General features: G+C 39.3%; 2 protein-coding genes across 3 annotated transcripts; one reads left to right on the top strand and one right to left on the bottom strand.

Annotated features, from left to right (window-relative positions):
* The first annotated feature begins 91 nt into the window (after window positions 1-91).
* On the top strand, window positions 92-16974 carry LOC5506864 (engulfment and cell motility protein 1). 2 transcript variants are annotated; one of them, XM_001627501.3, is made up of 26 exons: window positions 92-403; window positions 2762-2805; window positions 3291-3360; window positions 4276-4326; window positions 4555-4644; window positions 4755-4831; window positions 5239-5338; window positions 5506-5594; window positions 6789-6854; window positions 6954-7032; window positions 7861-7911; window positions 8486-8608; window positions 8941-9069; window positions 9905-10009; window positions 11155-11266; window positions 11440-11576; window positions 11922-11993; window positions 12427-12524; window positions 13063-13114; window positions 13422-13482; window positions 13782-13883; window positions 14141-14217; window positions 14338-14421; window positions 14933-14977; window positions 15310-15493; window positions 15659-16974. In XM_001627501.3, exons 1-25 carry the CDS (start codon window positions 332-334, stop codon window positions 15460-15462), a joined length of 2139 nt encoding a protein of 712 aa, XP_001627551.1. In that variant the 5' UTR covers window positions 92-331; the 3' UTR covers window positions 15463-15493; window positions 15659-16974. The 2 variants fall into 2 exon arrangements, with proteins under 2 accessions (XP_001627551.1, XP_048576557.1); XM_048720600.1 differs by having other exon boundaries at window positions 15310-16974.
* On the bottom strand, window positions 16975-26519 carry LOC5506867 (alanine aminotransferase 2-like). Its single transcript, XM_001627485.3, has 12 exons — window positions 26335-26519; window positions 25714-25803; window positions 24484-24592; window positions 23883-24013; window positions 23169-23288; window positions 22870-22999; window positions 22060-22273; window positions 20469-20577; window positions 19655-19720; window positions 18890-19045; window positions 18201-18313; window positions 16975-17634 (listed from the first exon to the last, which is right to left on the bottom strand). The coding sequence occupies exons 1-12, from the start codon at window positions 26476-26478 to the stop codon at window positions 17541-17543; spliced, it is 1476 nt and encodes a 491-aa protein (XP_001627535.3). The 5' UTR covers window positions 26479-26519; the 3' UTR covers window positions 16975-17540.
* Window positions 26520-26521: the final 2 nt, after the last annotated feature.

Here is a 26521-nt window from a genome sequence, read left to right as displayed (position 1 = left end):
ATAAAGAGTTATGACACTTTGTATGCCTCGAACAAACGAATACCCATGGGGTAGGGGGTGGGGCGTCAGTAAACCATAGCAGGAAGTCAAGTCTGTGAGTTTCGCCCTCCTTCGGTTTGGCTTTCAGAAATTAGACTTTTACGAATAGCAATGAAGCTTTGATAATTAACTATGAAGTTTGGCAAATGAAGTGTTCTATATCTCAATTGAAGGGATGATTAATTGAAAATCAATGCGAAATTTAGTTCACTAGAGCAATTCTAAGTTGATGTACAGTTCGACTTGGACATCTTTATAAACTGAGATAACTTACAACTACAGCTCATCTGGTATGGCGACCGGAATCGTTCGTATTGCAATTGAGCGAGAAGGACAGCTTCCACTTTTAACGCTTTTTGATCAGGTAAGCTGCTGTAGTTCATAATAAGCAAAACATCACAGTTACCACTAGTGACCTCATTCATGTTGAATGTTGTGTGCGTTTTATAAGAAGTCGTCTTCCAGTCGTCTGTGGTTTTCACACGACCTTGAGTTGACAACCAACGCTTTCCAAGACGAGTGATACAACTGGCACGACATAGCTAGATATATGACAAATGGGCCATCCTTGTTAAGGGAACAGTTTTAAGAGATGACTGATGATAGATTCAACTGATGCCACTATTTGGATAACTTGATTATTAAACTCTTTAGGGAGGGGAGGGGGGGGGCACAGGGCGTATGCAATTATGAGGGTGAGGAGAGAAAACTAACAAAGTGGGCAATGTGAATGTAATGGAAAGACTTCATTGGAAAGACTTCATTTCCTTTTATCTAGTCTTTCCATATTTATGTGCTCTGTCTGTCCTATCTACACATGCTGATGCTTTCCCTTCCTAAAGGTCCAGACCCTCAGGTTACTATGGAAAACAGGCTTAACAGTAACATATATATATATATATATATATATATATATATATATATATATATATATATATATATATATATATATATATATATATAGTATTGGTTTGAGAAAAATACAAACTACATAGGTTTCCCTACAGGCCTGTTTCGTGGTTGCCCACTCATCAGGGGATTTAATGAAAATATTCCTACCATCGTATATATACTATTAACATTGAAATTTACATAATAATAGACTGATAGTTTTAGCTAAGGCGGTAAGAGGAACAATAGCGAGTTACATTAAATATGCGGGGCGAAAACTAACAGTGCGGAACGTGTGAAAAATTGATAGCGCGAAAATTTAACGGTGACGGGGGATTAACAGTTCTAATTGTTTCGTAGTAGGGCTTTGTTTCTGTGGCGGCACGAGGACACGAGTTCATTGCGTTTATTTAGAGTTGATAGTTTGGGTTGGCAGATGATCGTCAGCTTTTCCTTGAGGCAGAGGTTGCAACGCTTAGTGGTACTGTTGTAGGCGGAGTGGGAAGAAAGAATGCGCCATGAAATAAAGTACTCAATCATGCTGTCCTTGAGAGTCCAGATGTGTTTGCTGAGTTTGGTGGAGTTTCTGTGTTTGGCGTGTCGGAATGATGCGGTGTGGTTTCTGTACCTGGTCTTGAAGCTGTTTTCAGTGAGCCCGACGGATGTTTCCGAGGTGTTGTTGTCTTTTCGAGTTATGGTTATCTACCAAGCTACCGTAACTCGAAAAGACAACAACACCTCGGAAACATACGTCGGGCTCACTGAAAACAGCTTCAAGACCAGGTACAGAAACCACACCGCATCATTCCGACACGCCAAACACAGAAACTCCACCAAACTCAGCAAACACGTCTGGACTCTCAAGGACAGCATGATTGAGTACTTTATTTCATGGCGCATTCTTTCTTCCCACTCCGCCTACAACAGTACCACTAAGCGTTGCAACCTCTGCCTCAAGGAAAAGCTGACGATCATCTGCCAACCCAAACTATCAACTCTAAATAAACGCAATGAACTCGTGTCCTCGTGCCGCCACAGAAACAAAGCCCTGCTACGAAACAATTAGAACTGTTAATCCCGTCACCGTTAAATTTTCGCGTTATCAATTTTTCACACGTTCCGCACTGTTAGTTTTCGCCCCGCATATTTAATGTAACTCGCTATTGTTCCTCTTACCGCCTTAGCTAAAACTATCAGTCTATTATTATGTAAATTTCAATGTTAATAGTATATATACGATGGTAGGAATATTCTCATTAAATCCCCTGATGAGTGGGCAACCACGAAACAGGCCTGTAGGGAAACCTATGTAGTTTGTATTTTTCTCAAACCAACACTATACACCGCTCTACTTTCGAGTATTGAGCACTTTCTATGAAAGCCTTCAACCATCATTTTATATATATATATATATATATATATATATATATATATATATATATATATATATATATATATATATATATATATGCAACAAGATATACTTTAAGCCAATCAGTGTGAGAATCGCAGAATTGATTGACATGAGCTAAAAGTCCTGGGGGTTTTAGTACATTGGGGAATTTTTATTTGCTACGATCATTGGCTAATAGTGATTCTTGTCAATCCAATTTCGCCTTTCTCACATTTTGACATTAGGAAACATGCATGCATAACCTAAATAACCGTCAAAATAAAATTTCATTGCAATATTCTTGAATAAGTAGTGACAGCAAAATTCCTCTAACCCTCATAGAAACAGCCATTGGAAATCATGGGAGCAATCTAAACATGTTAAGCTTTATTATGCTTTTGATTATTTTTTGTGATAAATAATTTCCCCTTTTTTTAGTCTCAACCCTTGGAGGAGATAATCCGTAGGGAAGTTTGTGCAAAGTAAGTGGAATAAATAGCTACTATACTTGGACAAGGTAGCTGGATAAGTACAAGAAAAGGCTTAATTAAGATTCTTTTAATGGTCTGCTATAATTTTTTGTACTTACCCAACAACACAAGGTAACCAAGGTAACCAAAGTAAAAAGGTAACCTCAAACACCACTGGGTAAGGAAGCATTTTGAAAAAAACTCCCCTAACTCACCTAGTCAGGCTGTTACATTTCTTCTGAATTTGATTAGTATTTTTTTAAGCAATTTGAGAATTTTTTTTTGAGGACTAGTATGCAAAAATGTTAAATATATAGTAACTTTGTCAATGGAAAATTAGCCCTATTTTCTAATAAGGAACAACAATATTATAACAATAAGGTTCTATGTAACAACAGTCTTATAATATATGCTATTTGAGGTGGGTAAGCCATAACAAGGGTTCTTTTGTTTTAAGTGGTCCCTACCTATTCCTGAACAATATGCTTTTGTTTTAGGTGGTCCCTACCTATTCCTGAACAATACGCTTTTCAATATTCTGACTTTAACTGCTACATCACAGAGGAGGTAGGATGATATTTATTTTTTGTAATTATTATAGACCTTAACCCTTACCCTACATTGCACCATCAGTATCTTATTACCATAAGTAATTACCATAACTAAAGATTAGACCTATTCATACCTGTCAACCTCCGAAAATCTCAAGGTTTGAGAAATTTTTTGGCGGAGGGGTGGGGTAAATTCACTTTTTTTGGGGAAGGGGTGGGTTTAACCTTGCAGGCGTTTGCCATATAGAAAGTTCTCACTAAAAATCCACTTATAGATCTCACAAGGTTGTTAGATAAATTGCTCTACGCAAGGGAATTATTGTTTCAAATATTTTAAGAGAAAATAGGCAAAATGACGATTTTCTATAGAATAATTTTTCGAAAGCGATAAAAATCGCTAAAAAGCGTGAGATTTGGTGCTCAACGCGGGAGAGCGGGAGAAAGGGTCCAAAATCTTGCGACTCCCGCCTAATGCGGGAGAGTTGACAGGTATGCCTATTGTTGTTGTTCATGTAAAATACTGATAACTGGTGCATGCAAGCTAGAAAACCTTAAGTGTGTAAACACATAAATGCATTAAAAGTAATACTCCAAACATCCATGAAAAAGCTTATTTTCATATGCTGTAGTCCTTGGTCACATTTAATTTAGTATTCATAGCATGTAAAGCTCTTACCAATATGTCAGCCATGTAATTGTTGGTTTCCGAATGATAGTAAAAACAAGGTCAGTGTTTTTAAGATAAATCTATTGTTCAGAGTTAGCTAAAAAAATCCACTGTTCCGCTTATGATGTACCAACTTGTTTGATCTGATCATATGGAAACCACTTCAAAGAACAAAAAAGACCTGGCTTTAAAACAGACAAATTTCACCCTCCTTTGCTACGTATATATAATATTTATACCTACAGTATAACTTTTTATTCTCAGAATCGTGCAGATATTAAAAATGGTACTGTTCTGAAGTTGGTGCTTTCTCCTGTGAGTATACATGAGTTTAATTCTATTTCTGAAATTCACTTTTATAAAATGAAATGTAGATACATTATAGCACTTAAAGAAATGTATTAATTTATTTAGAGGGGAGAGAAGTGAAGAATTTGGGCCCGAATTGAAGAATTTGGGTCCGTCTTCACCATCTATGTCTCAGAAAATCATTTGATTACTATGTCATGTAGTAAATTACTGTATTGCCTATGTTTCATGAAGGCAAAGCTTGCACAAGAAATCTATGACAAGCTGCAGTCAAATCCTGATGACAAAAAGACTGTGTTGAGCCAACTGGCAAACATTTCAGAGGTACGTTTGGTATGAATTGGGGTAATATTTTCAACATAGAACTTGCAATATGCGAGTAATGTTTAGCTGCAACATTGTAGATAATGTTGTTCCTAATTATTGCTTATTAGGATCTGACATTTGCTGGTGAATTCATAAAAAGAAATGGATTGGGCTGTATAATTAGCATGCTTGAAGGCAAACCAGAGTAAGTCTGTATGTCCATCTGATAGACATGTAACTCATGGCTTTCCGTCCATCCTTTTGCTTTTATGTCCGTGTCTATCTGTCAGTCCATCTAAGTACAGTAGATCCATCTTTTGTATTTCTTCTTTTTGTCCAGTTTTGCATATGAATGACATTTGTTGGTTTTCTACTGAGATGTATTTGTCCATTTGCCCATTTGTCTTGTGCTTGTATTCAGGTAAACTGTTTTCTTTCTGTTTTTTTTTTTATTTCTTCTTCTTTCTGCCCATCTTCTCTGCTTTGTTTATCTTCCTGTTTATCTGTTGTTCATCTCTTCTTATATTAATTTGTTTGTCTGTGTGTCTTACAATAGACATATAGATTAACAATCACTCATTTGTTTGTTTATCAACTTGAATTATTTCACAGAAGTCCAGAAAATCTTGCTTTTGCCCTCAAAGCCTTTCAAGAGCTGATGGAGCACCCAAATGTGTCATGGGATATCTTAACACTACCTTTTATTAAGAATGTGAGTGTCCTACTTTACCTCTATCAATGTTGTCTTTAATCTTTTGATGAAATTAAAATGATTACAATTTGAAATGTAACTGTAATATGTACTGTGTTTTATTTCCCATTTCTCAGTCCTTTTTTTTGTTGTTCTTCATTGTCTAACTATATATTGTTTATTGACAGCTGTCAATATTTGTAAATAAGAAGTCCCTCGCAGACCCAACAGTCCTAAAGAGATGTCTGTCCATTCTGGAGTCAATAGTCTCCAATAGGTAAAGGACCTTAAATTTTAAATATAAGAGAATAACTCTTGTTTTATCAAAAGAAACTTACAATTATCTTGTTTACTACTAAATGGAGGGTACAAAATGCAGGTCAGGTGATTTTACTGCTATTTTTTTTGCTTCCTCTTTTTCATTCAATTTATATGGCTCCTGTGACGCTCAGATTCTCTTTTATAACTAAGCATAAGCAATCCCGTGACTTTGCTGCACATCAACCAAACTTGGGTCAATTAATGTATAACGGTAGATGGACAAGTGAAAAAAATATGTTTAGGTGGTTACGTCACAGATCATGTGACCGTGTGAAAACTACGAATATCTCGCCAGTGATTTGCTGCTAATCAACCAAAAATAAATTGAATTAACTCCAAAATGTGGTGACTATATCTGTTAGATAAATGGTTCACTTTCTAGTATATAGCTTTTTAAATAAGTTTAATGGACAGTAGGGGCAGATCTAGACATTTTCAAAGGGGAGGAGGGGGGTACCTGTACGTTAAACATGTAGCGGTGGAAAATTCCTGGGTTTATGTTCTTATACAATTTTACTGAGATATTTATACTGTTATACATTACTTGACCCAAGTTTTCTTGATGTGCAGCAAATTGATGGCAAGATATTTGTATTATTCCCAAGGTCACATAATTGCTTAGCAATAAACAAGAATCTAAGTATTCAATATTTTAACGCGCCACGTGAGCCGTAGAAATTGAATGAAATAGAGAAAGCAAAAAAAAAAAAAAAAAACAGTAAAATCACCCGACCTGCATTTTGTACTCAACCTGCATCTGACCTGCATCCTGCATTTTGTACCCTCCAGTTTACTAAGTATTCCTTGATTAACAAATGTGAAACAAATGTTTACCAAACTTTAATACTTAACCTAAGCCAGATTAAGGAAACACTTGACATGGTCTAGTATTTACATAGTCTGCACTGCATTTCGATAGAGAAATATCTGTTTTTGATTAATGCATTATTGTTATTGATCTGATGTATAATCTTAGCTGATAGTGATTTTTATGATGGCATTATACTTTAGGTTGGTGGTGTAGTAATAACAAAATGCGGTAGATCACTTTTGTGTGTGATTGTGATCTATTATTTTATTCTCATATCAAAAGTGTTTTCATCTGCAAGTAAAATAAATTAAGTTAAATTTGATACTTATTTTCTTACAGCCCTGCCCTTCATCCACTGGTAGAGAGAGAAGTCATCTTTGAAAGTGTCGTTCACCACCTACACAGGTCTGAATATAATATTTATCACCTTTTTTGTGTTGTTTTTTATAAAATTTATCATTATTTTTTGCATGAACGATTATTTAATTTCCTTTCTTGTCCTAGTGGTAACCAAGACATCCAGTTGAATGCTGTTGCCCTCATAAATAGCATGTTTATGAGAGCTGATCCCATCAATAGACAGGTAATGTGTAATGCGCCCTTTTACCACCTTTTACCTTTTACCCTTTTACCCTTTTTACCCTTTTACCTTTTTACCTTTTATCTTTCACCCTTTTACCTTTTACTTTTTACCCTTTTACCTTTTACCCTTTTACCTTTTACCCTTTTACCTTTAACCCTTTTACATTTTACCTTTTACATTTTACCTTTTACCTTTTACCACCTTTTACCTTTCACCTTTTACCCTTTTACATTTTACCTTTTACAACGTTTTACCTTTTACCCTTTTACCTTTTACCCTTTATCTTTTACCTTTTTACCTTTTACCCTTTTACCTTTTACCTTTTTGTTGTGCTTGTAATTATGATTAAATTTTTGATAATAAATTAAATAATCATTAGAACAGAAGCTCAACAGGAGCTTATCAAATTAATTTTTTATTCACCTTCCACACTACTTCCCATAACTCTTTGCGACGCGTGCATGAAACCGAGGATAAAAACAAACTTTGTCTTCTTGTTTACAATTTTGATGCCTGACCTTGGTTTAACTTATGCGTCAAAAAGAGTTGTGGATAGTAATGGGGAAGGTGAATGGAAATTGGATGAATAGAGAACAGTTTATATCATAATTTACATGAATCCCTAAAACATTTAAGAGGATCTGTGAAACAATGGAGTCCTTACAAAAAGTGTATGGCAAAAAAAATATATAATAAGCATAACTGATACAAGTGCAGACAAGTGCTAAATTAAAATCTATGCAATACAATAAAATGAGCTCAGCAGTGGTTCCATAGTGTTTATCAATGTCTGTAGATAATAATTCTATATTTTCTTTTCATTATCAGCAATTCGCAGAACGTTTATCCAAGACTGGAGTTAGACAATCTCTGTTAAACGTAAGTTTTGGATATTCCCCTCCAGGACTGGGAAGAGGTTGTGTTGTTGAGGATTGTGGGTGATTCATGTTACGACGGGTGGCTATGGTGGTATGTTGTACTGATTAGATGCTCAGCTCTTCCTTTGGTTTTGCCACAATTTCTGGCAAGGTTGAGGAGATGTGCATTATGCAGTGGATCTTTCAGGGGTGATTCCATGGGTTTGTCCATAGGGACAAGCCATCAGAATGTCTTAGAGGTCCTTGTTGTCGTCTTATTAAATTAAATCACCCTTTCAAAAATCCTGGGTCAGTCATTCTTATAATATCCACAGTGTTGAAATTCCATGTTTTGTCATATTTGTGATTTCTTAAAATAATCTGAATGACAGGGGTTTCATTAAGTTTTAGAGTAGGCTTTGGAGATGGATAAGTAGGGGGTGGAAGTTTTCTTATTTTATTAGTGGAAATAAAACTTAAATCAACTTTTGTAAACAAAGTAGCCAGCACTCGGTGGAAAATAGCTGGTGATTCCACGGGCCACCGGGGCCTAATGAAACCCCTGAATGAATTGCATTGCGTTTTTGCTTTTGTAGAATGTTATCCGTGCTAATAAAGAAGTCAAGAGCGAGATGGCCCACCAGTTATATGTCTACCAAGCTATGATCTTCAGCTTATTAAATGACAAGATCAAAATGAAGGGCAACCCTCTTAACCAGGTGATAGATTACAGAAAGTTTACAGGATGTCAGAAATGTGTAGCACAGTTGCAGCCTGCAACCTGTTTTGATTTGGGAATGTCTCTAGTGTAGTTTTCCCTCCACCGAATGATGGATCCCTTGTGCATCTAATAGATTATAATATAATAGCCATATTTTAGTCGCTCCACCCTTCTAGTCTCATAAGACTTTTTATTGAATATGTATATCAAGTTTTGTGACCAATTTATTTCCATTTTACCTTGCATTTTCATACTCCTCTGTTTCACCAGTCATTAAAAGGGTCTTTAAAGAATAACTATTTAATATGTTATTGTGTTTTGTTTGTATAGAATTTGAATGAGAGCCTTGATATACTGCGGAAGGTTGCATTTGAGTCAGACATGGTGGCAATGCATGGGGGAAGACCATTATCCCAGGCAGGCAACCAGTCCAAAGATTTCAAGCGCCTGGGCTTTGTAGTAGGTTACTAGTTCTAACAAGAACAGCTCCATTCTATTGCTTTAAAAATAAAATAATCTATGGTTAATGACGTTTTTCTACATAAGTTACTAGTCACAGGAAGAACAGTTTCTTCATAACCACTTCATTATGTTACCATCATTTATTGGGGAGGGAGGTATGTGTGTGTGTGGGGGGGGGGGGGATAAAACTTGTGCGTGACAGATCTTTTACTGCTAAAAAAAATCAAATGTGATGCTCTGGGTATCTAAATCCATTTAAAATCACTTTGAGAACGAACCCATCCAACAGTGGAAACAGCTCCATTCTATTGCTTTTATAATAAAATAATCTACGGCTAATGACATTTATCTACATAAGGTGATAGATATTTCAATATTAAAAATAAAATAACACCATCATTTCCATTCAAGTCAAATCCGAAGTCTCAAATTTTGCTTATCTCTATTAGGGTAAATTGAAGCCGAGTCAAAGGGTTAAAAACACATTTTTTTTTCATAATGGTGTAGTCACTCAAGAAAACTAGATACTTAGGAAATTTGTTATAAAATTAAACCATAGTAAATTACTAGGTATTTTACTGGCACTGCAAATTGACCAATGACAACTCACTAAAAGAATTTTTTTAACATTTCTGGAACGGTTTTTTTACCGTTAAAAAGGGGAATTTTCATTTTAGGGGTTTTTAAAAAGAGGTTTTCTAGTCCATATTATCTCTTTTATTCTACTTTTACTACTCTCAGTTCTGTAGCACCGTTAATAACCAACCTTGCTCATTAATTCTTTTCAATATTTCAAAGCACACTAAAATATGACAATTAATTCTGAATCCAGAACATCGATAGTCCTGTGATGGACTTCAGTGACTCCCCCCCAGGCCTTCTCCCTATGCATGCAATGATCTACTTCTCCAAAAAGCACCAGGATCAATACATTAAGGTAGGTCTGTATCCCTTGTGTTTAGCACCAGGCAATGTGACACAGATGTTGTGTGATTTGATAGGTTTAGTTTACTGTCGAATATGTTGTATCGCGACGCCACATTTTCAAAACATCGATTTGTTTTTGTCTTTTGGGATTTTCTGTTCCGCCAGTCAAATTATTCTAAGCCAATCAGATTCTTGCCATCTCTCGCCTAGTGCGCCTGGCTTTCTGTCGCGACACTGTCTGGTTAGGGAAGTGCACAAAGCGAGACTCTGATTGGCTAAGCGGAACAGAAAACCAAAACAAATCGTGTTTTGAAAACGCGGGCCGCGATACAACTGATTCGGCAGTAATATTGTTCGATGTACAGTGATTTATGGGTAAGGGTGCAGGGCGCCTTTAGCTTCGTGCTAGGGCTGATACGTTTTTTTATTCACGAGTTGTGCAGTACCAAACAACGAACGAGTGAGCGCAGCGAAGAGTGAGTTTTTTGGTTTCAAAATAACGTGTGAATAAAAAATGTACAAAGCACTTTCCATGCTGTATTTTGTTTATTATATACATACTGAGCTTATTACATAACATTTTATTAGACTTGGCTGCAGAGGCTCCGAGGTTTGTGCTGTTCGACGGTTCAGTTGAAGAGAGACAGAAACTTACAGTGAAATGAATTTGTCTCGCTAATGTCACCAACGAGACTGTGATGTTAGCGTTTCAACAGCCTTACATCCCGCTTGGTTTTTCCCTTTGTATTCTTGTTTTCAAGACTTTCTACATAATCCTCTACAGTGTCATTGAGAGTAGCAAATCTATTGTCTTTTGTCCATTTGAACCCTTTGTATTCAATTTTCACAGTAAAATTTCATTCTCTCGCTCAATGGAGCTCAATAACAAAAGTGACATGCAAAAGCCACCCGTCTCCCCGTGTTGAAATTGAAGCCATTCATGTGCAGTGAAAAAATATTGTTCGTCCAATCAGAACCGCGGACATGGTGAAAAACAACAACGTTCGCGCCTCTGATTTGCTGAGACCAGTGAACAAACGGAAATTTACTGAATAGTTTTCAGTGATTATTTTTCAGTATGTATATAATAAAAGTCAATATGACACAGATGTTGTGATATTTGAGAGGTTGGGTTTTGTTCTGGTCATACTGCAGGTCGTGATGGAGAACCTCTCACGAGGTGATGAATGCGAGTGTCCGTTTGCACAGTCAAGCATCGCACTGACCAAGATGCTTTGCGAAATCCTCAAGATAACCGGAGAACCACGTGCGTATAACAAAGAGGGAAAAATGTAAGGTTGCAGGGCAGTGCATGGCTATGACTATTAAAATGGTCTCTATATTATGTACCTAAGCATGTATTGCTGTGCCTGCGTTTTCGTAAAAGTGGTTAGAATGTGAAAATGGTCAACTCCATCTAAATCTGTTTTCTTCTCGCAGCGTCTGAAACTAGCGACGAATACTACCCAATCTTCTTCACCACTGACAACGCCTTTGAGGAGTTCTTCTGTATCTGTATTCAGCTAGTTAACAGAACATGGCGTGAAATGAGGGCAACATCCGGTGATTTCAATAGGGTAATGCAACAGGGTCATAGCTGTACTCAAAGTAAAGGGAGTGGTAAAAAATAGTGTTAAGAAGGAAGGGGACCAGGCTTTTGCTATACAGATTAGAGATAAAATCTTGAAGTTTGGGGTATAACGGTTCTATTTTATAAATTCCGAAAGAGTGTAAGTGGGAGAGGTGAAACTGATACTGATGCCCGGCAGCAGATGCGGGCAACTTCAATAAGGAAGGTGTGGACTTTTGTTTTTTGGTGCAAATTAAAAGAGGGTCCCATTAGGACCTTTGGCACGCCCCTACTAACAAGACCACCCAGTGATAGTAAATAGAAATGAATAGAGATGCTTTAATGTCCACAGGTGATGGCAGTTGTGAAGGAGCAGATTGTTAGGTCGCTTGGCGAGAGACACTCTACCATGGATCAATACAAGGTGACTCAATATTTTCGCACATGCCCCCCTCCCCTAATTTTCAGAAATTATAAGGAAATGACCAGTAGGGCCTTGGCTGTACCCCCAATGTTTTCTTAATGTTTCTGTATCGTACCCCCAATAATTGGAGGCCTCTTACGGCTATGGCCACATGGTGGACACATTCGTAAATAAGAAGTCTAATAAGAGAAATAAGAAGCGGATTGTGAAAATTATTACTCTTATTATCTGTTGCCTGCTGCTCTTCTTAACAATATCTCAGATCTATAACTATTGCTAATCACTATAAAAACAATTTAAAAGTTAAGCTAGAGAGTTTAGAGACTTGGAGAGCTGAAACCCATATTTTTCAGGTGTTTATAATAGACGAGTAATGACTTAAGCATTTTTTACAAGACATACATTTGTTCTATTTTTTCTTATTTATCAACAGAACTACGTGTCGAATCTTGGCTTCACCCAGATCCTCAAGCTGATGCAGCAGGAATTCCACGAGAGGACAATGCTAGAACTACAAGCCCCGCCTGTTGTGTAAGTCAAAATTTTGGGCCATGCTAGATTAGAAGTGCCAGCTGTCTTGTTTATCCACTTTTGTGACCATGCTACAGCAACAGGCCTCTCAAGGCGCTGTTTAAGGGTTATATTGTGAATTCAATCAGGTCGGTAAGGACGTAAAATCCAGTTTTATCGGCTTCGCTTATCAAGCCTAATGCACTGGAATTCCGCCAGGCTCAATTCAGGGTGAGACTTCCTTCAGAGGCGTTAGAATGCACTGAACTAACCTGTATTGGGGGACGAAAAGAATTACTGTCAACGCTCTCCCATGGTACCATCTTTAGTGATAGTAGTTGTTCATTGAGCACAATGACATATTATTGTAACCTGCAGTGGGAAGTAGGATGTATCTGTAGTCTGAATAATGGAAAAATCCAAATTATATATTCTCGCTATACAAGTTATACCAACATATAAGTATGCCACTTCTTTTTGAGTTTAGGATCCGCCCCTCTCCCCTTATGATTAAATCTGCTATTAGATTTTACTGATTAGCATACGTCTTTTTTTACAGTGAACTCAGACAACAGATTCTTCCTGAATTAAAAAACATCGTTCGACAGCAGGTTGGTTTCTCAATCGTGCCTAGACTTTTTGTCTAATACTAATGTTGATAGAACATTAAGAACTATGTACGATCAGTCATGAAGTAAAAGAAGAAAACCATAGAAACGTCGTTCTATATGGTTGACATACTCATTACTCAACGTGGCAAGGAAATACTCCAGTGTGCATTAGCATACAACGGAATCCCCTAATAAACTATGATTCTTGCATACTAGTTGACAATAAACTATGATTCTTGCATACTAGTTTACTACTATGATATACCACAATGTTCGACCTATTCATCATTCTTAATTTATATTTCAGCGTCTCGAGCAACTAAAGGAAGGGCGTTTATTTGACAAGGGTGGCAAGCGTCATGTTCGAGGTAAAGCAAGAAAAGAGAGCGACTACCAGTTCCCTATCCAATCTAGTGCACGAAAATAGTTGTTGAATGTTTCGGAATGTTACACGACCTACCTCAAAGAAAGCTCTCCTTTTTCAATCAATTTTATCCAGTTTACTTTTTCAATCGATTTCTATCATTCGATACAAGACGTTCAGACCAGATGCGTTCGCACTTTGGGTTAATCCCAAAATAGTAGCTATTGACAAAGAATGGCATTATAGTCACCTAAACAGATGAAAATAATCAACGTGAATGTACAATTTCTTTTTTTTCTTCAGATAAGTTCTGGTTCTGCCGTTTGTCGCCCAACCTGAAGTTCCTTCATTATGGCGATTGTGAAGAGGGGCAGACCCCAGCCTTGGAGGCACTTCAAAACAAATGTAAGTGAAGACTGCCAGACACCACCTTTGAGGCACTTCCAACATAAGTGACAAGGAGCAGACGGCCGCCCTAGAGGCACTTCCAAACAAACACAAGTGACAAGGGGTAGACGACCCCTTGTGTATTTAATATATATTACATGTATATTCAGTCTCTTTATTTGAATTCTTGTTGCAGTAGCAAATTAGGTACGTATTATGGTTCGGTTTCAAGTTAGTTTTTCGTGACGCTTCTAACCCTCCATATTCTGTGATAGTGCCCATTGCTGGTATCAAGCAACTGCTGGTTGGCAAAGACTATCCTCACGCCAAGGACATCAAAGACTGGAAAAAGGTACGAGCGTGCACTTTCTTGTTCAAAAATTTGGTAATTACAATATCGGCTGCTGTCTCTATTAATCCTCAAGAGTAGAACAAGGACCCGAAGCGTTAATATTCTTTGTTGTTTATGCAGCTGCATCATCTTTTCTTCTCATTGGAGTATGAACGCGATGACAAGACAGAGTACCTCAACTTTATAGCTCCCAACCCAAACGTGGTAAGTACCGAATAGGGCTTGCAGTTCCTATCCACTGTCACGCTCCAAGGATTGCCTGCAATATGTGACCCCTCCCCTTACACACACGCACACAGAGAAGTGGGAATCTTGGAAGGTGGAGCCTTTGGAATTTGATTCCCATCTAATAACACCTTCCTCTTATTGTATTTTAGCCACTTCTAGGGGGTATCCCAGATGGAAAGGGTGGAGCCTATAAGAAATAGTTCGTGAAGGGTATTATTCTCTGGATCACACAATTTTAATGTTTGATGTGATACCCACTAGTACTATTCTACCAAAGGCAGGTTACAGAATTTTGCCTTCACTCTTCTCACTGAAGTGTTGACCACTTAAAAACCCGACTGTCAGTAGTAGTGACTTTAGATAATAAAAGAGATTGGGCTAATTGCTCTCCATTCAGCTCGAATACGACAGCGCAGATACAAGACGATGGCATAAGCTTTAAAGAATTATAAGGTGCATCGGCTGAATAATGTTTTTTAATTCTTAGTTTGCAATTTGGGTCGACGGGATATCAACACTACTCAACAAAGAGGTACGTGAACTCACAGTAGTATTCTTACTGGGGTTAACTATGATTAAATTCCAGCTTGAACAGCGCAGCTAGCGTAACCACAGGAATCGTGTGCAACCCCGTGTTTTGTAAATGTGTGCATACCCTCTACCACTCAGCAAGTCAAGGCTGAGGGGGAGAGGGTATGCGAAGTGCCTGCCACTCTTTGGTTCTAAACAAGTGTTTAATTACCAGCCGATGAACATTGGCGCATGACTTATATTTGCTTGCTCGGCTTGCTTTAAATGCAAAGTGTCATGAGTTCAAGCAAGCAGCTGTATGTAATGAATTCATATTCTTCTCTGACTTTCCAGATGCCATCAAAAGAGGCTCAAGAAGACCTGGAAACCCTTCTGAACATGGAGATGAAACTCCGATTGTTGGACCTCGAGAATATCTCAATCCCAGAAAGCCCCCCTGCAATTCCCCCTGAGCCCCCCAACTACGACTTTGTCTACAATTTCTAATTCAGCTACCATCCCTTCCTCGCCCCTCTAGATTTCTAACACACAACCACCATCCCTCAACTACCACCCCTTCCTCGCCCCTCTAGATTTCTAACACACAAGCACCATCCCTCAACTACCACCCCTACCTCGCCCCTCTAGATTTCTAACACACAACCACCATCCCTCAACTACCACCCCTTCCTCGCCCCTCTAGATTTCTAACACACAACCACCATCCCTCAACTACCACCCCTTCCTCGCCCCTCTAGATTTCTAACACACAAACACCATCCCTCAGCTACCACCCCTTCCTCGCCCCTCTAGATTTCTAACACACAACCACCATCCCTCAACTACCACCCCTTCCTCGCCCCTCTAGATTTCTAACACACAAACACCATCCCTCAACTACCACCCCTACCTCGCCCCTCTAGATGTCTAACACACAACCACCATCCCTCAACTACCACCCCTTCCTCGCCCCTCTAGATTTCTAACACACAACCACCATCCCTCAACTACCACCCCTACCTCGCCCCTCTAGATTTCTAACACACAAACACCATCCCTCAGCTACCACCCCTTCCTCGCCCCTCTAGATTTCTAACACACAACCACCATCCCTCAACTACCACCCCTACCTCGCCCCTCTAGATTTCTAACACACAACCACCATCCCTCAACTACCACCCCTACCATGCCCCTCTAGATTTCTAACACACAACCACCATCCCTCAACTACCACCCCTACCTCGCCCCTCTAGATTTCTAACACACAACCACCATCCCTCAACTACCACCCCTTCCTCGCCCCTCTAGATTTCTAACACACAACCACCATCCCTCAACTACCACCCCTACCTCGCAACCTCTAGATTTCTAACACACAAACACCATCCCTCCTTCGCCCTATTGGATAAGATAAGAACCCTTTCTGGAACAAATACTTCTGCATTTACCACTGGACTTAGTAACTATACTAGGACTAACTCACAACCCTCATCCTTCCTTTCAACCAATCCTTTTAAAACAGCACCCTTAGATAAGTACCTCCCTAAACCATCTAATATTTATCTTTGTAATATTCCTATCAGTTATTTCTGACAAACCTTTTTAAAACCACACCCTAATCTCTCATATTTAAATTCCTACTACTACACATCATTAATAGAATACATTTTTTTGAAAATATTAATAGATTACTGAATTCCATTTAGGATTTAATTCAATACGAATTGCAAACTCTTAGTATTTCGTCTTTAGATAGCAAATGTAGAAATAGATATTTTCAAGATTCGATTCTTCACCAACTCTTTACAATGAACATTTGTTGCGAAAGTTATATTTTGTATCTTTTTCTATTTCAAATATCAATCGTTTTGTAATCTAAATATTTTAAAATATATGTAATATTAACCTTTAATATAAATATATTTCTGATTGTGAATGATTGAAGCAATTAAAGAAATGTATTAACCTTTAGTATTCTTTGGTCTGTATTACATCAAACATGAAGTATAAAAAGACAAATCAGTTGTGAATGTTTTATTTTGTAGTTTAGTGAGGGCATCTAGTACAAGTTTTCTGCTCCTGCTAATACCTAATATTAGGAACAAGTTGTAGACAAGTGGTTACACGGAACGGAATACCTTCCCGCCCCTACCCCTCCATAGGGTACTAGGAAAATGTCCCTCGTGCCTGACTCGTCCCCAGTCGTCTCGCATTTTTTCGGAGAATGAGAATCCGGATGACCTAATGTATTTTCCAACGAATACTACATACAAAAACGTCAGGTCCTTTTTATGCCGGACTAGTGCATGCATATACTGAAATACTTCGCTTAAATAAAAAGGCATTAACAGTTAAACCTCCGTATGGAACACCCTCGAAATGGAGACTCAAAATGCAGCTTATATTTAACGTACTCTAAAGTACTTAACTATAAATAGGTCTAGAGTTTTGGCTGAAGAATTTGATATCGCGACTTTGAGAGGTTGCGTTCAGGGTGCTATTCCGTTGGGAGATTCACCTGTAATTCTGTAATTATGCAGGAGGGATTCCTCCGGTCTTGATTTTATCACCAGACGCCATTTCCTCTAGCCCTCGTACTTCTTCATGAAATCTTCGTGGAATCTCTTGAATTGCTCATACTGGTGAACCGTCTTCTCCAACGGGGGAATAATTGTTATTCTAGTTAGAAGCAAGAAAACAAGGATATCATTTCAAATTAGTCACTGACGACGGCAAATGCACCACAGGGTTGGAAGCCACCACTATCCCTAAAAAATCAGGGCTTAGAAATCAGGGAGGGCTGGTGGAATGGGGCCAGCTGGTGCTGATAAACACTACCTGCAGACGGTTGAGGGGGCTTTTGATGGAAACTCGAACCATCGTCATTCTGGCGACCGCTTGCATCTTTGGAATTTAAGCTACGCACCTCTCTTGCACTATTTGTTATTATTTTATTTTTTTTTTGCTATTATGCAGGTAGTCCCAAATCTAATATGCATCGTGTTTTTAGCATCAACTACCTGTAGCAAGAGGGTTTGGGATGAAGGGAGAGGTGTGGGGGCTGGGGTTAGCTCGCGCTGATAAACACTACTGTTAGAGCCATTACTATCTTGCACGTATATACAATACTATTTATCTATTTCGGTACCCCTTATATGCACGTAGCCCAAAGTCTAAGGAGGGCGGGGGGGGAGGGAACAAGTCCTTTTCTTGTCATCCTTTCCAAAACACCAGAAGTCTCTTACCGGAAGTGGTAAGTGCCTTCCTTCTGTCCCATTACACTTCCGGGTGCAACAAACTGCCCGGTGGCCTCAAGCAGTTCAGAGGCGTACAAGCTATCAGGGGTCAAGCCCTGGTCCTATGATAAAAAAGCGGTATCAGGAAAAACAATGCATACATTTAACGGCGCTGAAACAACAATAACTACAGTAGCAGCAGCGACATCATCAACACCAACATAAACATCATTATCAACATCAACGAACACCATTTATATTACCCTAATAACTGAAGCAGTTGATAGCTGATATCAGACTGAACGGCCCTTATGTCTGGGAGGAAGCACATTTGGCTACCCACACTTTCCTCCCTCCTTTCCTCCTTGCAATCCCTACCTAAGTAGCCTGTACAGCCTGGGATAATACCCTAAGGTCGGCATGCATTCATTTCTTTTACGCTCCTTTCTTAGTTGTCATCTCTACCTGAGCAGGTTCTATTCCCTAGCCTGAGAATACCCTTACGTAGGCAAACATTTCTTTCCTTTTCTTTCCTCCGACTCTTTCCTCCTATTCCACCCCTATCCCAAGAATGGCATGTATTCATTTCCTTCCCCTCACGTTCCTTCCTTAGTTGCCATCCCTACCGGAGCAGGTTTTATGCCCTAGCCATTCCTTCCCTTTAAGTCCTTCGAACCTTACTTCCTTTCCACCCCTACCTTAGCAGCCTGTATGGCCTTGTCTGGGAGAAGCACTCTTGGGAAGGCATACATCGCTCCTTGCACCGTGTTACACTGTATACCAGCGAGGGAGTTCAGGAAACGTGTCGTCATTCCCGCCTTCTCCTTCATAGACTTCTGGATAGCAGTTCTTTCCTGAGAAACATAGCTTTAGCTCCATCATTTAAAACTTACAACATCTAAATAAAGAGTAAATATTTAATTACTAAATGTAGTTGTATAGCGCAGAATTACAACGCACATGCTCCACGTGAGATAGTCCTCTGACTCTTACGAATCATAGCTTTTTGCTAAGAGGGGGTTTGATCTAATGGCAATGTGGGGAGAAAATATTTTCGTTACAAAACTTTCCAGCTCCTACATACTCTTTCCCCGATTAACGAAATTTCTTGAATAAATGCATTCTGTATGCCATGTTCTTTTGAGCATAACACTTTCCCTGGGCAGTGGGATAGATCCGCTAGCGGCCCCTAGCAGAGAGCCATCACACCTCCACATTCCTGGGCCGGGTTACTAGAAAGCAGGTTAACGCAGGGATGGAAGCCCTTTTTTATTCAAATCAAATGTCAAGATAGTCGTTTTTATCCCTGGGTTAGCGCTAAACTGCTTTCTAGGAACCGGTCTCTGCAGTTTGCTCCGACATTACTATAAAGTATCCTTCAAACTGCATTGAATTTGTAACCCATCATTTCTTTGTTTCTGATTGATGAGGAAACCTCAACCTGAAGACTAATGAGATCTCACCTTGTCGTAAAGAGCGTAGGAGTCGTCGCCAGGTTTTGGCGGTTGACACACAATGCCCATCGCGACCTGCAAAACGTGAGAACTCAAATTCACTTATCGGAGCAAAACGCTACTAAAATAAGTCGCGCCATAGGAGCTGTGATTATTAACTTTGCAATAGGCGAGACCAGATTGGTGCAAAAATAGTCGCAAATCGCTCTAAATAATTACAAGCATAATAATTTTAAAGCCAAATTCGCTGTTGCGCGACCTCGGCGAATCCAAAACCCTTGTCTTATTTGGGGATAGCGCGTAGTCAGACACAAGCATTTTAGGAGGCGGTTTGTCTGGTTTTGATTATTTGGTTTGATTGACTACGCTATATTCCAAAACTAAGTTTTGAATTTTCTATCCTGAGAGGTCGATCGATAGCTTCATTGCAGCGTTTTCCACAAAAATTTCGGCATGCTTGAATTAACTGCGAAAAACTTACAAACTGTCGCTGTGAAATCGCCGTAATTATTTAAGCTGTTCACAAGCGCGATTTAATTTGCTATAAAATTCCGTGTTGCCTGACAAAAGTTGCTAATGTAAACAGGGAAGAACATAGTTGCATGAGCTGACGTTAGGGGGTTAGGGGGGGGGGGGGGGGGGAGGCGGCTTTGCTTTGTATATAACCAAAACCTTCTCCACCTATCTTTATAATAGGCCTAGGCCTAGGCGCGGTCACAAAGGGAGGCACGTAGGAGGCTATCTTGATCACCAATGTGTCCACGCCCTAAATGTGACTGCTTCATTAAACACATGATAGATGCTGCGTGACATGAAACCTCACCTGGCCGTAAATGTTTGGACACGAATAGAGCGTCATTCGATTGTGGAAAAATGATTTGACGTCTTCGTCGAATCCTGTCAGTTGGTAGTATCCGCCTCTCAATGCACACCTACGGCAGACACTGATTTAGAATATCAGGGTTGCTAGATGGTATCAGATTGAGCACACAAACAGAAAATAGTACATTTGCCAGGTTTGGAAATTGACAGCCTTGACCGCTTAATGTTAACACCAATGAGGCTTATTCACACCGCCACTTTACGCTCCCGCACAATGGCGAGTCACACAAAGAAGCAATTTCCATCGGCTGATTCAAGCGAGTAACTGAGAAACACTCAATCAAATATTGTTAATAAGGCACCAAACTTCAATCGTAGATGGTTATTTTGAAGATTTTTCGCAAATAAACGTGGCTGATCAATATCGTTCACTTCTCGAGTGTAATCAACGGCCAAATAAAAGTTCGTTCACTTCTCGAGTGTAATCAACGGCCAATTAAAAGTTCGGTTACTTCTCGAGTGTAATCAACGGCCAATTAAAAATTCGTTCACTTCTCGAGTGTAATCAACGGCCAATTAAAAGTTCGTTCACATCTCGAGTGTAATCAACGGCCAATTAAAAGTTCGTTCACTTCTCGAGTGTAATCAACGGCCAATTAAAAGTTCGTTCACTTCTCGAGTGTAATCAACGGCCAATTAAAAGTTCGTTCACTTCTTGAGTGTAATCAACAGCCAATTAAAAGCATGTTCAGATTAGAGCCTGGCAAACAGGCAAAACATACAACAAATGAGGGCCATTTGTTAGAAAACTTTCGCGGTTAAAATGTAACCCTCCAAAAATAATGATTATTGTATTGTACAGCATCAATAGTGAAAGCATCAGCGATGCTGTTCTCACGCCTAGTTTAGCCTATAAGTGTAGTCGCTTACTCGGGAAATAAATCCTCTCACAAGTAAGCGGCTAAAAGGTAGGCTACGCCTTGTTGGTAAGGAAAGAAAGTGCTGAAAAAGAAAGGAATAAAAATCGACTTTATCTTGAATTACAGCTGAAATAAGCTGAAATTACAATTATTTTGGGTCTTATTCGGATAGATATCTAAGGCGCATTGTGTTGCTTCCAGTTTACACGAATAAGAGAAGTGCCAGTACGTTAAGGCCCCTTTGGTAATGTGGACAAGTGCAGACACTAAGAGAAGGACTTCGCCTTTTACAGTGGTTCTTTTAATTACAGGCTGGTTCGCTAGGTTTCCGAGGTGGGGTCGCCATAGTCCGAGACACTAGGAATACATAGACACAAGTAGTTTGCCAACATTTCTTTTGTCTTGTGGTCAACCGAACGCAACGGCAATGTTTGATGATGATGGCGCTGTTTGCACATGGGTTTAAACATAGCGTGAACGCGGCATAAAAATACTTACTCGCCAGACTGCATAGTGTAAACGCAGCATATAAAAACGTACTCGCCAAAGTGCATAGTGTGAACTCGGAAAATAAATACCTAATCGCAAAGTGCATAGTGTGAACGCGGCACGCGGCGTAAAAATACGTACTCGCCAAAGTGCATAATGTGAACGCGACATAAAAATACGTACTCGCCAAAGTGCGACTTTGCACTGCAGTGTAAAGAGACGAGCTGGAAGTCACGGTATTCTTCGCCCAGATCGTGTAAGACTTTGCGACAAGAGTGAAAGGCACACCCATCCGCATAGATATTATCTTGGTACACTTCGTCCGCAAAAAGAACTAGGCGCTCACGGTGGCAAAACTTGATTACTTCTCTGATGTTTTCGTACGTCAGGACTTGCCCTTATACAGACAAATAGTGTTTTAGTAGTTTTATCAATGTTGGTGTTCTTGGACATGAAATTATTGAAAAGGCAATAAAATATTTTTTATTCACGATACCCAAACAAAAGTGAGTCAGACACAGCCTAGTCCTAGGCGTTCTTACCGGGTTTCCTGTGCTCGGAGATGAAACGTGAGGTAGCCTGGGGGCTGGGACTAGCTCATGGTTTCCTGTGACGTCAAACTCTTACCATCCACAGGAAACCCAACCACAGGAAACCCGATAAGAACGCATCGGACTAGGTTGAGTCAGACGTAGGTGGGCCTAAATCTGCCTTAAGCCGCATAAAATATTGACAAAAATCCGCAACACTGACTACGCTGGCTAAGTACATCTCTATTTCACTTGAAAGGGTTAAAAAAAAATCAAAATAAGTGTGAGGGTTTGTTTTTTTTTAATTCTGCAAAAAATAGAAGGGGTCCATCTGATAGAATTTTTTTTTTACTGAAAATTCGATAAATATTAAGAACGGCTTTTTTATTTATGGTGTATTGGTGTCCCCTTTCTATCCATGAAGGTGTGCCATTTTCAAAAAATTCCTTGTGATGCCACTCACCAGTGGGGTTTCCAGGGTTAATGAGCACCAGCGCACGTGGCACACAGTGTGGCCTACTAGAATTTAAGGCTCTTTGCAACTCTCCCATTTCAAGCTGCCAGTTGTCATCTTCATTCAAGAAGTAAGGTATCTACAAAGTAGGATTTCATCTCACACTATAACTTAATTATTGTAGAGCCAGTCAAGAGAATAAAGGGGGGATGGCATCAGTCAAACACTAATGCACAGCTAAAAATACCTGGCCGTTTTATAGACATTAGATTTATTTGAAACGAGAAGTATTAATTTCCAGGCCTTACCTGGTAGCCGTTGAGTTCCAGCAGACGTCCAGAGTACAAAGGGTATTCTGGGATGGGGATCATCACTCCGGCCCGACCAGGGCCTTCCTGATCTGCAGTCATCAAAGCTTTCAGCACAATCTGTGGTTGGAGTAACATTTATATTAAGGGCGGAACCGAACAAAGGTAACAGTTACCTGATAATAATTTTATTGGAGGAGCCTACTCCGATGTCTTGCTAACAGAAGTGAAAAGCAATTTTCAACAATTTTTTTAGCGTACAAAGATGAAACGGCCTCCTACCCCATAGCGCCAATATTTGTGGATAAACAAAGTTCCATAGCTTCATTTTTCCTTCTGCCCTCTGAGACATTCAGGTACAAATATAGCACATACAGTTTTACATTACTTAAAGCCGCATTGTCACCAGTTTACTTCCGGTTGATTACGAACAATCTCTGATGGTAAAATATTAGTGTGTCTATTGGAAGTTTCTTTAAGGATGTGATTGATAATTTAGTGTGGATGGCCTGTTAAATATCTAGGATTCTAATAGATTCTTTTGTCTTTTAACGGTTACCTCTGGTAGTAAACTGGTGACAATGCGGCTTTTAGTGCTGTTCCAAATGCAAATGCATGTAAATATGAATAAAAGAATGGACTTTTTTTACATTTATTTGCATTTGGGACATTGATGGTATACGTGGCAGATCTATGCAGAGATGGTCCCCTTACTCTTATAGCTTCCCCTCCGCCATTTGTCAGATATATATTTGACAGGTCTTCAGGATAGCCATCTCTGGTGGAGATAAAATCTGCTATCTGCTGTCGCACTATCTTCAAACCTTGGGATGAGGTATAGGAACCTGACAAAAAATAACGAACTAATTTTAGATAATGGAGAATAATTAGTGTACATGGTACAAAAAGGCTGCCAGCTGTCACATTTTCGATGTTATTATGTTTAATATTGCTTAGTCCAGGAGGGCGAAGATAGGCATAGTTCTCTTTCCAAAACAAGCCCAAAACAAAGATTTTATGGCCATGTTATTGAGATAATATAAATTATATGGCCATGTTATTGAAATTACATTAAGAGGGTCATAAATAAATTGAACCTAGAATAAATACTTTACAAACTCTATTTATATTAAGCATGGATGCGATTAATTGTATTGGTTGCACAAAAAAACTCTTGCAGTGGACTAATTTGACATGCATTATGTTTATCTTATTAAAACATGACTTGCACTTTCTGATAACTTATCTTATTGCAAGATAAAGCCCTGCTTATCACACTCTGTTTAACATGGTTGTCTTGGAATGTTTAACTCACTAATGGTTCCTCCATTTTTCTCTGACAATATCTCCCGAACTCTTTTTTTAACGTCACTGGGGAATCGCTCATCTTGGAGTAAATCTGGGTATGTCAATAGGCATAATACCTAAAAAAAGATTTATTATGTTGATTGTTAAGATAAATTACAATGAGCTGCTACAAAAAGCTGTCCTATAGAAAATAAAGAGCACCATTTTGATGATTATTTTATTAGATATGTAACATGCTCTTTTTAAATAATTGACTAAGGGGTCACATTGCCTGTGAGTAATGTGTAGTAGCCTGTGAGTCTGCTCTCATTTGGGCTTATTCAGTGTTTTGTTTTAGAATATTGGGAATTCTGTGGATCACGAAAAAATAAGAGCCAGAAATAAAACCCCCTCTTTTTGAATCTCAACCCACTTCACCCTTGGCTGAACTCACACCTCAACTTTTGCGTGAGCTCCTAAAATACAAAACAAGGTTATAGTTTGAAATTTTGTTTGCTCCTTCTCGATCCTTTCCTATGTGTTGTTGCAGCATGATAAAGGTACAATTCAAGCCAAGTGATTAATTCATGCGCTAGAAAACACGCAACTTGCAGGACTTTTCACTGATTCAGGTTGCTTTGCATTCAGGGTTGCATTTGGGCCTTTCAACTTGTTTAAGGATTGCATAGGGACGCTTTCGCTGTTGTTGCTTTCCACCACATTGAAGTTCTGGTCTAACTATTTGCGACAGAATTTGTTACGTTCAGACACTTGAGTGACATATATGTCAAATTATCCAATCACGGTGCTGCGTTCATGGGCGAAGAGGATTCAAAAAGGGGGGTTTTATTGCCGGCTCTCACTTCTTCACACCCTCGCCCCAGCACACCTTGGTCACAGGATTCCCAATATTTGAAAACAAAACATTTCCGAATAACCCTGAATGAGAGCTGGCTGCCAAAAAGTGGGTCAATTCTTATTCAAGGACCATCAAATACTATACTTTTTCCATATAATACCTATGACTGTGCACACCCCCCCCCCCCCCTTAAGGAGTCTCTTGGCCTTGATTTTCAGCTGATTGACAATAACATGTTATATCAGGCCCACATGATTTAATAGTAAACAAAGTCAACAATGCTTAGATACAATCCCAGACGTTGTCATCCCAGATATAAATGGTTTATGTTTAGGTCCTCTGGAATAACATACTCCATCCCTTTTACTTTCCCACAATGTTCTAGTCCAGATACTGTACCTGTCTCATAAATGTGATTGGCTTTTGTCCCTGAAGTCCTTGGGGGTCCCCAATGTGTTTGACAACTTCTGTAAAGGGCTTTGCTTGTCCCTGGCGAAAGAGACATGAAGCAAGTTGTATCAGGGTTGTTCTGGGGGGAAGGGGGGGGGGGGGAAGAGGGAAAACTCTTGTTCCAGCCATGGTGAACAGTGCTTTGAAGCTGCCCCTTGTTGTTCAAAATGGGACAAAATGGGTCCAAAGACATGTGCACTTTAGGCAAAGTTGTCCCTACCATTCACGTGGGCCAAGAACATGGGCGTGGCGTGATGACATCATCGATCTATTTGAACTTTTTAGGGAAGTTTCCTATATAGAATCTTTTGAAAGTCTCATTTGAAAATCTCAAACCTTCAACGAACTATAGCAGTTTCAATTTTCCTAGCAACGGGCTTAGAGAGATACGTCCATGGGCCTTTTAAAACAATAGAAAACCTTTGTTGGTAGTTTGAAATTGTGGTCATTAACGGAGCTGGTCGCTTACGAGAGCGATTGTTCAGAGAGCCTCGACTGTCGACTTGTGAAAATCGACACAATTCTTGGAATGACAACACAATCCGAATCTGCTCCAACGGCGTGGATTACCTGAGCCAGCTCTTCCTCGATGACTTGTGACCGTTGGTCCAAAGGTCCTCTAAGCCCATATTTGATTCTTTTATAAGCGGGATTGATCGTTTCGCTAGTAATAATCTTCGCAGAAACCCCACTACCACCTTCGGCGTCCGCCATTTTGTTATTTACTTCACACAGGGAGCCCAAGCTATATGGGGGA

Source organism: Nematostella vectensis, chromosome 13 (genome assembly GCF_932526225.1).
Source record: "Nematostella vectensis chromosome 13, jaNemVect1.1, whole genome shotgun sequence".
NCBI lineage: Eukaryota > Metazoa > Cnidaria > Anthozoa > Actiniaria > Edwardsiidae > Nematostella > Nematostella vectensis.
The sequence above is the reverse complement of the archived record's forward strand: the minus strand, read 5'-3'. Positions and strand labels throughout refer to the sequence as shown.